The sequence below is a fragment of the Triturus cristatus genome, chromosome 7 (assembly GCF_964204655.1).
Source record: "Triturus cristatus chromosome 7, aTriCri1.1, whole genome shotgun sequence".
Taxonomy (NCBI): Eukaryota; Metazoa; Chordata; class Amphibia; order Caudata; family Salamandridae; genus Triturus; species Triturus cristatus.
Genome location: NC_140590.1, coordinates 661,630,628 through 661,645,458, shown reverse-complemented (window position 1 = coordinate 661,645,458; position 14,831 = coordinate 661,630,628). Strand labels below are relative to the sequence as shown.

The 14,831-nt window shown below is 43.8% G+C and overlaps 1 protein-coding gene across 3 annotated transcripts in view; it reads left to right on the top strand.

Annotated features, from left to right (window-relative positions):
* Nucleotides 1-14,831, top strand: part of LOC146810314 (ATP-binding cassette sub-family A member 10-like) — a 1,546,030-nt gene that overhangs the window by 852,251 nt on the left and 678,948 nt on the right. For all 3 annotated transcript variants that reach the window (XM_085617307.1, XM_085617308.1, XM_085617306.1), the window contains one exon: nt 1,056-1,195. In XM_085617307.1, coding sequence (XP_085473433.1) covers nt 1,056-1,195 — 140 coding nt within the window. The remainder of the gene's footprint in view (nt 1-1,055; nt 1,196-14,831) is intronic.

Genomic DNA, 14,831 nt, shown 5'->3' with positions numbered 1-14,831 from the left:
GCACTTGTATATTGGGAGTCAACTCAGCTCCATGAGGTATGGTGGATTTTGCGTGGGAGGATGAGTCTGGTGCTGCGTTTGCAGACTTTTCATGAGATGTTTAGTGATTTCGGCCTAAAGGGAGTTTCCATAGTCTAGTCTGCTGGTGATTAGTGCTTGGGTGCTGGTCTTTCTAGTGTTGTTCTGTAGCCACTATTAGATCTCAGAGTGTGTAACAGGATGTGGTGACAGCGTTTACCACCTAGACATACATGTCTAGCTTAACAATGATGTTCCAAAGGTTTATGTCATGTGAGCAGGGGGTAGGAGTGGGTCATAATGTCTGCCGGCCACTAGATCGAACCTCATGGTGAAACATCCTTTCCGAAGATCACAACTTCTGTCTTGTTTAAGTTCTGCTTGAGACAGTTTCAATTCATCCATGGAGCCACTTCGGACAGACAAGTGAGGAATTTGTTCCTTGTTTTGGGAATTTGTCCAAGAGGGCCAGTATGAGCTGCAATTCATTGGCGTAGGAGGATCTTGATCTCGCAAGCACAGATTACATTGGCCGGTGAGACCATGTAGATGTTGAAGAGGGCAGGGTTGAATGAAAAGCCATATGATTACTGCAAACAGTTAGCTATCATCATTTTACTATAATCCTGGAATACAAGGTAGGCAGCAGAATACCATTACTTTGGTTATATCTTGTGAGTGGAGTCAGTCATTGTGGGTGTTTTTCTCTATCTTTGACATTTATTTTAGTCCATGTTCAGCAAAGTAAACATTCAGGCCCTCACCAGAATCCTGGACCAGTGTGGGAAGCTGCAGTCTCTTTATTGCAGCAAAATGATGTATGGTTTAAGGTTGGCATCAGGAGGCACTTTAAAACGCATGAATCACAAAATTGAATGATTGCATATTCACTAGCATGTTAAGGTGGTGCAAATAAAGCAGATAATACAATTGGCGTATGTTGGCTGGATGAAGTCTTTTAACAAGTTCTGCAGACTTTGCAGTATTCAGAATCATCTTAGCCATCTTTTATGAGACACATTTAATTTCTTCAACAGAATGCACGTGACAGATGTTTGCAATGCTGAAGACATTACCTCTGTAGTGAAATATCACATACCTAGTGGCAAGTTATCGCGGCAGCATGAGCAGGAGATGATCTACACCTTACCATTTGACAGCATAGATTCATTTCCAGGTAAGAGGTCATTTGATAGTTCACTTTCTATTTAGCCATTAAAGGAGCAGTGATCATAGTGGGTTGAGGTGACTGATTAACTCCAATTAGTGGAAAGATATTGGTGCAGTGTAACGTGTTTCAATCGATACAAGGAATTTGATGCACCACCTCCACACGCAACCAAATCTATTCATTTATTTGGGGGGCACTGAAGAAATCCAAAGATGAGATGAAAGCGAGAAAGAAATTAAATATACTGTTTCCCTTCATCTCTACATCACATATAAGCAGTCTCCCTGACTTTACCTGCAAGGAAACACAAGGCACCATTGATGAATCTGTCATTGGCTTCAACAGTGCCCAGTTTTGCCCAGTGACAGTAAGTTCCTGCCCACCATCTTCAGCAGGTCTAACCTTTAATATTGCAAAGCATGTGTGGTGTTGTGAAGTACAAAAAGAATGACTCAATGTATCCATTCGCTCCTAGACCTTCTGTTTAGTACAATCCCAGCAATCCTCCCCCCCATCCTTGCCCTTTGATGGCCCCCATTAAAACTTGGCCCTAGGCCTACACACAATTGGATGGTACACCTCGTTTACTGGAACATAAGAAGCCATAAAATGATCTTGCATGACAGATGTTTCTTGGAAGCCAGATTATATAACACATTTGTTTAGGTTTATCCTGTTTCTCACTTTAAACAGTATAATTATGCATAGTACAAGCAATAGCTTTTTTCCTCTCTCTTTTCCGCGTTTGTTTGCTTTTTGAATAATGCAAGTAGGACATTACCCAGTTGCCTCTTTATCTCTTTTTGATCTAAAATATCTCATGTATGTATGTGCCTTCTAGACAAAAGCATAAACATATTTCTGTCATAGCCAAATGGAGACTACGATCGGAATTAGGAGCTTTGTGATAATTGTCACATTCTTATAGTTGACACAAGCCAATGAAAAATATGGGCAGAGAGTGGACGGAGCTTCAAGTCCCTACCTGAACACAGCATACCTCGCAGAGCAGCGCATGCGCTGCCCAGGCTTGACCTAAAAATGGCAAAACATAATTTTTATCTGAGGATGCTTGAACCACAAAGTTCTCAGGAAAAGAATGGGTCAATAAGAATTTTGGATCAGAAGGCATGAGCCTTTGGCACTGAGATATCTGCTTGCGAACTGCCTGGCCCAAAAAGGATTTCTTCTAGGAATCCAGCACCAGTTCTAGTAGAACTTTGTTGAAAGGCAGAAGAGGCCCCTAAGCCGCTGAAGGCCTTCTGTAAAAATGTTGCACTTGAGCTTCAGAGATAGTAGAGCAACTCAATTGCCTCTGCTGCTTTAAACAAAATGGCTGTGGCGAAGTAGACTTTTTCAGAAGGAGGGCCCTTAAGTATAGAGAAGATCGCCCTCTGGAGGACCTTTCAAAGACACAGGCTTTCTGAAGGTCGAAGTAAAGCCCAGATTACTGTTATGTTAATGGGATTGAGGCCAGTGAGGCAAAACTTTGAAGTCACTATTGCAGGCCAGAAACACAAACATAGGAAATCATTGTATATTAATAATACAAAATTAGGGAAAACATAAAGCAAAAATTAAAGAGATTTCCATACTAGAAAATTAGGTTATTGAAAAAAAAAGCCATAAATAAATCAATGATCTACAAAAAACTGATGAGCAATTTCCCGGATGAGGTGACAGAGGTAAAGCAAAAATGGAAAAGAGGCCATTGCCATTTAGATGAAGAGAACAGAGAGGAGCCTAGTTGGGAGGAGAGTAGGATCACACCAAGGAAAGTAGCAATGAAGAAGTGTTTAACGTGGTCCAAATTAAACTGCTGCATAGAACATACCGCAAAACATCTGCCATTCCAGAGCATGGTTACAGGTTATATACAGTTGAATATTTCATTAAGGAGATGTGGCTGAAACAAACATTCTTTCACACACAGTGGGATGCCCCAAAGTTACTAACGACTGGCTGAACACTAATACATAACATTTTGTTGTAATACTTGCCTGGCAGTAGCTGGACAAAATACTGCTAGGCTTTGAAAAGAGTTAGGACCAGCCTATGATGAACCGATTTTAGATATGGATTGCTCAATGTTGCAAAAGAAAGAAACGAAAAAAAGCAGGGGCAGCCCACACATGTCAAAAAATTTGAGGAAATGTAATGAAACATATTATGATTCAGAATAATGCTATTATAAGATCGAATAAAGGTAAAGTCTGGAAATGTAAACTCTGAATAGGGAATCACTCAACCACTTTTACCCCAGTCAAATCCAATTTGTAGAAAAAAGTAAAATAAGACAAAATATCTTGCTTAATGTGTTACAAAACAGGATGCCTTGTAATACTGTGTAACAAAACTAAATGAAGAGTATCTTGCCAATATAAAAGGAAACGTGTATTTCTGATAAATAGAAAAAAACAATAAAAATAGTTTGTTTTAAAAAACGCATTAAAAAATATGATGAATCTATCTAGGTTTACAGCTCTCCTCATGCCAAATTAAAAAGAGCACAGCCGTCCTATATAATTTTAGCTAGGTGGCAATAGACTTGAGCTTAAAGCTGAAAAGGGGTCGGTCATCTGCTTCTGGATGAACTCACAGAGCTTGGCTGATTGTTTAAACTCTATGGTGGACCCATGACAGCAAATGGTATGAATGGTTTCATAGCATTCATTTGTCTGAGCTGCTCCATGTCTTTCTTGGTGAACTCCTCAGAGGATGTAACATAGCATAGTACCTATTCTTATGGTTGGCTTGTGTGATGCCCCGGCGTGAAGTCCATAGCACATGGCACACTTGATGCAAGATTGCACCTCCTAATGGTAGAACCCTTTATCTACAGGAACTTTCCATTATCCATGTTCAATATGATCTCAACTGTGTGATATAGGCTACTCCAAAGTTGGTAGGTGTACTTATACACAATTCCTCTATTCTCACACTCCTCTCCTACACCCACGCCTAGGTGAAGCTACACATTTTCTGCACTGCGGTTTGCCTTGGGTCTGCAGTACACTTGAAACACCAAAGCACCTTACACACACACACACACACACACACACACAAACACTCACACACACAATCCAACCATATCCTAGCCAGTAGTGATTAATATCCTTTCAGTAACTCTTCTCTTCAAATTTACACATAAAACACAATAGGATAAAAAAGAGCACAACTCAGATCCTTACGTATAACATTGAAACACTACACATGCACCCACACAGAGTAAAGTACTACCCATCCGCAAATGCTCTACAGCGCCTCATCAGTAATATGAAGCATAATTTAAAAGGCAGTACAATACAATAAACAGTTCAAACAAAGCGCACAGATAAAATTTCAAGCCAAAAATACTACAGAACAATAGACCTACAAAGCGCATAGTAATAGGTGACCATATTGCTCTGGATACTCCATCTCCTGCCCATGTAGGATAAGTGGACCGTGCTCACGCGCGCAAAGTAAATAAAAAGTTAATGAAAATGCACCCTGCCTCATTTTGTAAAGTGAAAGTAACCGTCTCCAATATGCGAGTATAAATTTTGATCAGAGGACTATTTGTACTACAGTTTGACACAGAACTACAGCCATATTTTTTAGTAGTTTAGTTGAAAGGGCAGAAATGAAGCAAAAGCATTTGGAAAGCAATCGTTCTCGCATTTGTGAGAGTTTAAGCTATTTTCATTGTAAATGACAAAGCCTTTTATTTATGTTGCCAAAACATAAATAAAAGGCATTCTCTTTTACAATGCAAATAGCTCAAACTCGCGTAAATGTGAGACCTATTGCATTGCAAATGTTTATTTTGGCTTTCCTAGCATTGTTGCTGTTAGCTGCTCAAGTGGCTTGTTTTCAGCTGTGAAGAGTGCAACAGGGTCAGCACCAGTGGCCTGGTGTCCTGCCCATAAATGCACACTTGCAGAGCAAGAAATAAAAACAAGCTCACAAATGCAAGTTAGTGGGCATATTAAAGCAAATTTGGGTAGAAAGCAGTTTTTAAACAAGAACTTTTGTTTTCAGCTGATCCTCGTTTGTTTGCAAGCGACTAATGAGGATTAGCTGAAAACACAAGGGCTTGCAAAGTAAACTAGGATTGGATGAAAACAGAAGAGCTTGTTTAAAAACTGTTTTCTACCCAAATCTGGTTTATTATGCCCACTAAATTGCATTCTATTTTGGCAGCTTCTAACTTCACAATCCAGACATAAGTATTTTACCAAAGACAGCCTTTTCCCACTGTCTATAGTAATGATTATTTTGGGAACTGCTTTCTTTACCTGCATCCCGTGGAAAGTCACGGATCCTGCCTCTTCCTCTTCCATGGCCTGCCTGCGAGGGGGGAAGCTCACAGGTCCTGCCTCCGCCTCGTCCATGGCCTGCCTGCGGGGATCAGAGCTCACGGGTCCGGCCTCCGCCTTGTCCATGGCCTGCCTGCCTGCAAGGCTCAAAGTGGAAGAAGGCGGGTCTTGGGCAGCAGCGGAGCACTCACTGCAACCAGAGAAGAGTCTGCGTGTGCTGTGTGTGCTGGTGAGGAGGTGGACGGAGTAAAGGATGGTGAAGGTTGGCCCAATATGAAAAACAAAATAAAGCACAAACACAATGCGAAAAAATAAAATAAAGCACAAACAATCCGAAAAAATTTAAATAGAGCACAGACAGACAGGGTATGTGGACACCATACTACGCCAAGAAGAAGAATGACAGGTGAAGTGAAGCTAAAGCAGTAAGCAGAAATTAGTGGTAAAGCAACTATTAATTCAAAAAAAGAACTAACTTCTAAGCCACAGTATAAAGAGGCTTTGCAAATAAGAAATAGTGCCTGCATTACAGCGGACGGACACTAATTAAGGTTAACTAATATGTACTTGAACGGCGCTCCTGCACTCTACAGGGAAGTGACGTATCTGGAGCCCGAATGAATGAGGAAGCTGCAAAGAAGATCGACGTCGGAAACAACCTATGGTAAGCAGCAGGTGGGATTTTACTCGGTATAAAGACTACTGGGAGACTTGCAGACAGCGCATGCGCGCTGATGCTCGACCTAACAAATTTGATAGTTTGTCCAAGCTCTTCCAGCATTCAATTCCTATTAGGTAGTCCTTCCCTTAATGAGTATTAGGCCAATAACCTTTAATTCCTCCTAATGCTAGTCTAATTGAAAAGCATCATCCTTCATTGGATTCCTTCCTCAAAAGTGACGTGTTTCTAAAGGGAACGTGAAACGCGTAAGGAGATTCCCTTCCTCGACCCTTCCACCATTTTGTAGTCTCCCTGGGAGCAGACATGGAACAACAAACTGGGGCATGCTCAGGCAGCAATAAAGAAAATCAAGACTTGGACCGACGATGCTGCATATATGGCTCACAGGAAAACAAGCCACGTTCCAAGATACCTTACTACGGGGCCAGTAAGCTCCTGCGCTTACATCATCAGGGTTGCGCACTTGTATTACACAAAGTGCTTAGTTGTGACTATGTAAGCTGCTTTATAATGATCACCACTGAGTGGGATGAGGACCTATATAGATTTTATGTCCATTTATTTATATGTACATTTCTGTTATGTATATTGTCGTGTAGTTCCTATAAATACTTTACAGGATCTTTACGTTCGGACAACATACACTGTAGGATTAGTGTCAGACTGATTCTAACCACCCCCACCAGATATGTTGGCCTTCTGTATCAGCTAACTCACAGTGCCACTAGAATCTGCTCTTACAAAGGAGAAAATAGTTCTTCGCAACCATCGAACATGAAAACCCTGTTCCCTCAGTACCGTGGAAACAGTGTACTACTTTTCGCTCAGTCACTCATGCTCACTTAGTCTCAGAGAGATACACAGAATAAACAGTCTGGACGTTTTTCAATAAGCATTTATTGAACAGTTGTTATTCTAGTGTAAAATAGATGAGCTGCAACAACCACTAGACAGTAATAGATACAAATGATTAGAAGCACTATGAAAGTAAAAGGATGATTGAGTTCTACCATCTTCCAAGAATCATGAATATGTACGAGTAAATAAAATACATGATAATAAAAGTGCTTACTACTACGATGCCTCCCTAACTAGATGCAGCTAAGTGTACCTAGCATGTGTGTAGGTGTTAAGCCAAGAATCCCTCTAGGATAAAGTCAGCCCCATTACCTGGATTGAGAGACTGTGGGACCCCGTCCTGGTCTTGGGTTGGACACCCCACAAGGGATGTTAGACCACTGCGAGCTGGAGTATCTGCATGCAGGAACCTCAGCATCTTTGGTCAGTGCCTCGGCCGGGAAGTCCTGGTCTCCTCTGCCTGTCATAGCAAGATGTGATGTATATATACCCATAGGTCTCCCCGGGGGTTCTACCTCGCTGTATTACTTTGTGGGACTTAGGATGACGTCGGGAATTAACTTTGTATATAGATATTATACAGGCGATGGAAGCCCTGCTGTGCTTCCAAGAATCCTCATGCATAATGTATGAGGCTTTTACCAGGGAAAATCCTGCATTCTGTGTGCAGTGTTGTATCTAGGCAAAAGGTCAGTCCCTAAGAACCGTTATGTATGTAATGTAGGGGGAATATAAGTGAAGGGTTATGACGATGCCTATATGGAATATAACAATATTGCCCGGCACATATTAAAACTGAACTGAACTAAATTACTACTCAGAAGAGTGTTTAAATAATACTCTAAGTTTTTATGCCACTCTGTCATCCCAAATACAATAGTTACTTATCGTCTACCGTAATTTGCCCCCAATTGCTGTCAAAAGTGACCCTCACTTGTAAAAACAAAGACTCCAGCTGCAGCATATTTGGGGGATGAAAGAAGTTTTTTTGTTGGTGGTAATATGTGACAAGAATGTTTATGCCTATTTGTTGTGTGGGCAATTGATGTGTTCTGCTGTTTTCTGTGTTACTGTGCTTTAGTTTTACATTATTGCAAAATGATGCTGTGCTGCGTTCTGTTTTGATAGTTTTTTTGTGTTGTACAATTAATTTTTTTATTGTGTTACGTTGCATTGTGTTTGTTATTGTTTTATGTTGTGCTGGTTAGTTTAGATATCTCAAAAACTAATACTAAATTTCCATCCGAAAGCTTTTTATAACCAAAGACACCATGACAAGCAACCATTTAATACTGTTTAAAAATACTAAAAGGCAGCTGCTTCAGCTCTTCAACCATTCAAACACCAGTCACCCCAGATCTGTGACAAACACTATGAGCCATATCACATAAAGCAAACACTATGACACTAAAGTTAGACTCAATCTCTAAGCCAGTATTGGGTAGGCTGGTGTCTTAAGTAGGTAAAGTAGGGAAGATACTCGACCTAGATATTTTACCACCTTAGACAGTGGCAAACACTCATGCATGTGAAAAAAGAGTACCCAACATAACAGCATAATAAAGTACACTCTTATGAGGATTAAACAAAAAATAAGACACGCCTGCCAAAATATGATGTAAAAAGTAAAAACCCACCTACTTAAAAGCAGTAGTGTAGCAAGCTGCCTCTCTTTATACTATACCAGAAAGATGTATAGTGTACAGAGAGTCCTGTGGATCCGCAGACGTTTTGCAGAGGCTAAAGTAGATAATATTAAGGTTCTCTTTTGTGGTAGTGTGTGTGAGAAGTTGTCCTGGTATATGCTGTCCACTAGTTATAGTGGGCACCTTGCACCAGTCCAAACAGCCCCTTATTGATGATAGGTTAAAGACAACCTTTATTGAAAGCTATTCTAGTGGTAGCTATGGAGAGCAGCCTTCAGGCTAAGTCTTGAAGGAATGTAAAGCAGCTTGTTTTACCAGTCTATAAATTCTTGAATGGCTAAATGAAAGGAAACCACACCAGGTATATATGTATTTATTACTAAACACACCCCTCTAGTCTCTTTATGAGGCTAGAGGCAAAAGCACATGTTACACTTCAAATAAACAGTTAAGTAGCAGGAAATACACGTTAGGCCCTAGGGGCGAGCAAAACCATATACTAAAATAGTGGTATAAGAACCACGACTTAACTAGACACAAGGCCTAGAGCCTGTAGAATCGCTGGGACCCCAAGGAACCACCCAAGGTAGTGACACAGGGGACCCACGGGGCCGTGTGCAGTGTGAGAACACAGCTGCGAGCTCCTGTTAGCTTCAATGGAGAAAGTCACGGTTAGATGTTTTTTTTTTTTTATTCTTTTTATTAAACCAATTCGACTGTCATACAGCAGATATTCAGTGGCAGGCGACTTCAGTTACAATCGGTCACAAATTACATAATTCAATACATGTTTCAAACAGTGTTTCCTAGCCGTTAGGGGGTTACATGAGCCTCATCAGCAGTTCGTCTGCTCGGTGGGGGACACACATCACCTCTATAGTGGTTCCAAGCTCCCCATACCTTATTCCACTTTCCGGGGCAACCCCTGGCTTCAAACACCGACTTTTCCCTCGGCATGCACCAATCTAGGTCCTCTTTCCACTTCCCCAGACCGGGTGGCTGCACCGCACCCCACAATTGCGCGATGTTTCACGGTTAGATTTTTAAAGATTAGGGACACTTAGAGATCAAAACCCACAGGAGCACCAGAGTACTCTTGTTACCTCACCCAGGGAATCCGGGTGCATAGGTGTCAAATGGTGTCTGGTCACGTCATCGTTTTCAATGGAAGCTATTGAAGAAGTGCTGCTGCCGGGAAGATGCGAAGTGTTCGAAGAGATCCAAGCCTGGATCGAAGACGTGACGAACCTGAAAGCAGAGGGGAGAGAGTCTGGGTCACTTGCCAGTGACCAGGGGCACGATAGACAAATGCCAACTGATATTGGGTATTTCAGGTGAAGAAGGCGAAGCTTGACTCTTCAGCCACGAGGACCAGGAGGCGTCGAGGATGACCAGGAGCTGGATTCGAGCTGTCCCCCAAAGGATGTCGAGTGCTGCAGCATCGGTGCCCGGATTGGACACAACAAGCCTTGGCAACAACAACCCATGCAGAAAGGAGAAAGATGCTTCGGTGGAGACCAGCAAGGTCTGAGGGACTCACCACATGATGGGGAGTCAGGGCACGTCCAGAGCAACCAGAGAAGCCCAAAGAAAATCAGAATTGCCTTCACAGGGACCTACCAGTCGACAGACCAGGGATCACAAAGGAGTCTCAAGCGGAGATACAAGAAGCAGGCTCACGGAAAACACTCGTGGAGTGTAGGGCCACAATCTTCAGTGCAAAAGGTGCTCGGGGCTTGGGCTACAAATAACCCAAAGCACAAGTTCAAGAGATGTCGAGAAGTCGATGCACTTGCAAAGTTCCAGTTCCACGTCACTCACGATGGCTGCGGGTTTCAGCTTTGCTGGGGATTTGGGTCGTCATCTCAGAAGTCTGGAAATCCTCTTCCTGGGCTGCAGATACATCGGAGTCTGTCTGGAGCTTCAGAGATGCAGACCAGCAATTGCTTTGTTGGTGCCTGCCAAGCAGGGGAGTCACTCCTTGACCTCAAGGGAGATTTCTTCCATCCTCTAGTCTTGAGTAGAGCGTCGAAGTTCCAGGATTCAGTTGCAGAGTTTCGTCCAGGGATATCTAAAGTCCTGTTGCCAGGGGTTCCTACTTTATACCCAAGAAAGGGGTTGGACTAACTCAGGGGACCCACCTATGAGAGGGTTTGGAAAGAGGGGTGGCTACACTCATTTCCTTTGTCCAGTTTCATGCCAGAGCAGAGGCTGGTAGCCCCTGAACCGGTTTGAGCTGGACTATGCACAGGGACACTAAATGTGCCCCCAGTGCAGGACATCAAAGCACTCTCAGAGTGCACCCACCGAGTCCTATTACACTAAAGCCTGTCTGGGAGGTGGTGACACCTCCCTGTGACAGGAAACCTATTGTCCAGTCCTCCCCTGCTGGAGTTTCGGTCAGCAGCAGGAGGCCAGACTGGTGTCTGTGGCTGCAGCATCCATTTTGTGATGCCAGGGCTCTTTTAAGTTGGTACCGGGTATACCGGTGCTGACATATCTCTCCCTCTAGAAGGGTGGGATCATACTTCCACATCAGTTAGTGGTGTGGGGGTATGATTCCAAGTTGTTTGACACCAAACACGACATGTTTCCGTGCAGCCAGTCCAAAGTTAGCATTTACTGTTTGGTTATAATCCACTTAAGAGTATATGGCCAGGCTACCCCACTGACAACCCCGGAGGATAGATTCCGAAGGCTGCTGAGGGTCTCAGTTCATGCCTGGGCACCCTCTCACATATAACCAAGCACCCTGTCCTCAGGATTGATAAGGCCTGCCATAGGGGTGGCTGATAGGTTTCTATGTGCAGTGATAGGTGAGGTATAGTGAACCTATACCTCAGTAAGGGGTGCATGCACCACCTTACCCAGGCTGCAGTAGCAGACCTGTGGTGTCATTTTGGAGGGCTTTCCAGGGGTGGCATAATACATGCTTTAGCCCCTGGTAGGCCTCTGGGGTACCTATGCCCTGGGTACATAGTATACCATACACTAGGGACTTATAAGGGCACCTCAGAATCCAATCTGTTATGTACCTAGGGCACATGGAATCAATTTAGAGAGGAAGCAGCTAGGCTGGGGTCCTGAATAGCAGGGCCCCAGCCAGACTAAAGTAAAAAAACAGTGCTACAGCAGCAAAAAGTGCGGGCAACCATAAGAGGCAGATCCTACTCTCCTACAGTGTGGGTGAGCAGTTAGGCTTATCAGAAGGTAGGGTTAAGTATTTGTTGCACACACAGTGGCAGTAAATGAGACACACCCTCATTTTACAAATTCAAGGCCAATTTACAAAAATAATACTTGGTTATATTTTTGATACAGAACCACAGAGCATTTACTTGTGTAAATACGTTTTGCAAGAAAAATACTTCACAGTTTAGAAAAAGGACACCGTGCAATTTTCAGACTTTGCAATGTTACTATGGGAGGAAGAAATCTTTCAGCATACATATAGATAACATCGACTTACAAGGCCAGTCTTCAGGAGTTAGGATCAGTATTGAGCAAGGTTAAGTTTAGCACCAACAGTGCATCACCAGCCGCACAGGGGCGGCCGGGTGCAGATTGCAAGTGCGAGGTTGGGTGCCCAATACAAATCAATGGGGACTGGATCAATAGGACAGAGGCTGCTTGGAAGGGGCACAAATTAGCACCAACACTACACCACCAGTGGCGCACAGGTGGCCGGGTGCAGGGTGCCAGCACAGAGTTGGGTGCTAAATGAAAAGAAATGGAGAAAGGCCAAGTCGGAAAAGGGCTACAGACTCAGGCCAGAAGGCCGGTTGAAGGAAACCAGCATCTGGAGAGGTGCGTTGCAATGCTTAGGGACATAGAGACACCGTTTATCTTTTTCACCAAGGTCCAGGGCTGACGGGTGCAGGGGTGTCTTTTGGTGTCAGAAACAGCTTACCAGAGCAGGTCGTGGTTGAGGGGGTCTCCATGCAGAGGCTCCAGGCGATGTGGAGGAGTCCAGAAGAGGTCAGCTCACGGTGGACTTGGACTATGGAGGGGTTGGGAACCTTGTTGGAACTGGTAGGCCACTTGGACTCGAGCCGGAGCCATCGGGTGCAGAGGTGGAACCAGGGGCAGGCTTTGGGGTTCTCAAGGTCACAGAGTCTTTGAAGAGTTTGCTGGTGAACAGATCCGCTGTTCTCTGGAGATCCAGATTTTTCTTGAAGGCAGGTAGATCTACCGAGGTTTTGTAGGCCGCTGGGCTGCTGGACGAGATGTCTTTTGGAGCAGGTTTGTCAAGAGCGACAGACAGGTTGTTAGGGCCGGGGCTAAGTCAGTAGCTCTCTTCAGTCTTCTCTGGTGGTGCGACTCTATAGTGTCACCTAAATACTAGATTTAGGGGTGTTACAAGGGAGTGACAGGTTGTGGCCAATGGGCCCCTTGGGGTGTCTACACCCCCTATTATTCCCACCTCTTGTGGGAAGGGGACGTAAATCTAGCTCTGATTGGATAAGTCCCACTATCTTCAAGATGGTGAGCACTTCACCTCACCTACAGTACCTAAATGGTGGAGTTGGCAGGGGGGGGGCACACCTCCTATTCTTTCTAAGTTTTCTCGCTTGTCCTCCCATCAAAAAGGGGGTGAGGAAAGGAAGGTGGCCTGCTCCCTCTAACAGGAGAGGCTGGGGTTGCATTACAAAGGCAGCAAGACCTTTGAAGCTCCCCGCCACAGATGGCTCTTCTTGACCAGGGTGAGGTGGGAACACCTCCACCCAGGAAAGGCATTGTTCTACACCTCTGAGTGCACAGGTACTCACCCCATATAGTCAGAACATTGCCTGGTGGTTGCAGGCGAGCTTAGGCAAGTCGGCAACCACATTAAGGATTGGTAGGTTTCAGGGGACCCCTCTAAGGGGTCTTCTGACTGCAACTAAATCTGACACTGGAATCTGTTTAGGTTTATTATACTGAGATGTTTGGTACCATACACCCCATACTTGAGTGAAGCCAACAAGGAGCTGGGGAACTCGTAAAGATGAGTGTCCAGCCCATGCACTTACTGGTCACTCACAATATCTGAGAATCAACAAGGATATTGCAGGGGCATATCTGCTCATGCAGACATGCCCTCATAGGGGATATAGTGCTCCCTGCCTTAGGGATAAGGCCTACTAAATAGGTGTCTCACGTATATGTTATGCAGTGGCTGTGGGCCTGGCATACAGGGAAGTGTGCCATGTCTGCTCTTCAGTTTTGTCTGCACCAAGACACACAGGCTGCAGTGGCAGTGTCCATATGCATTGAGTGCCCCTTTAGGTTGGCACAATTCATACTGCAGCCCTTAGGGTCCTCTTCAGTGCCAATGAACTGGGTACCAGGGGTACCATCTACCAGGGACCTACAAGGGCCACTGAAATGTCATGATCAAGGCCTCACTGGTGGTCGGACATAAGTAGTGTGGCATGTAGCAATGCCATTTTCAGGACCAGGTGATCTGCATATGTATTATAGAGTTCTATTGGGAGTCCTTCCAAGCCTGGTTTCTTCCTGACTGCCGGTTTCATCAGGGCTCCTCTGATTTAGATTGACAGCCTCAGTTGAAGAACACTCTGAGCTTTTGTATAATTGGCAGTATTATTATTGTTGGAAACAGCTATATTAGTGTACTCTTGCATGTATAGTGTGGCATGTGGGTTTACTCAATTTGCTGTTATGGGAGTGCCCTTATGTTGAGGTCTAACGAGTCATGCTAAAGTCTGTTACTTTATCCCCCTTGATGTGTGTTCTCATCAAATATGTGAAGTTGTCAATACACCATATTTCCTCCATCTGATCAGTGTATTGTTCTTTAGCCTAATTGAGTGGTTCTATACATATGGTGTTATGTAGATCTTCTTGTTCTAGTTCCGTTAGTAAATCTTAAAAGGTGTGCACCTCTAGCTACACTGTCCTGTAGGTTCTGACTATTGCAATGACCACTGATAAATATCTTTGATGCTTCCTATTGTGCCTTGGAAGGAGGTAGAATACTATTTTTGTGAAAATATGTATATATAACCCCACTTAATATACCCTTGAAAGCTAGTGTTTGTATAGGGTCTTAACTTATCCCATTCGGGTATCACAATAAATGTGTGCCCACCACGCAAGGTTTAATGACAAGGCTGCTATGAATGCAGAGTATTAAGTATAGAGGGCATAAT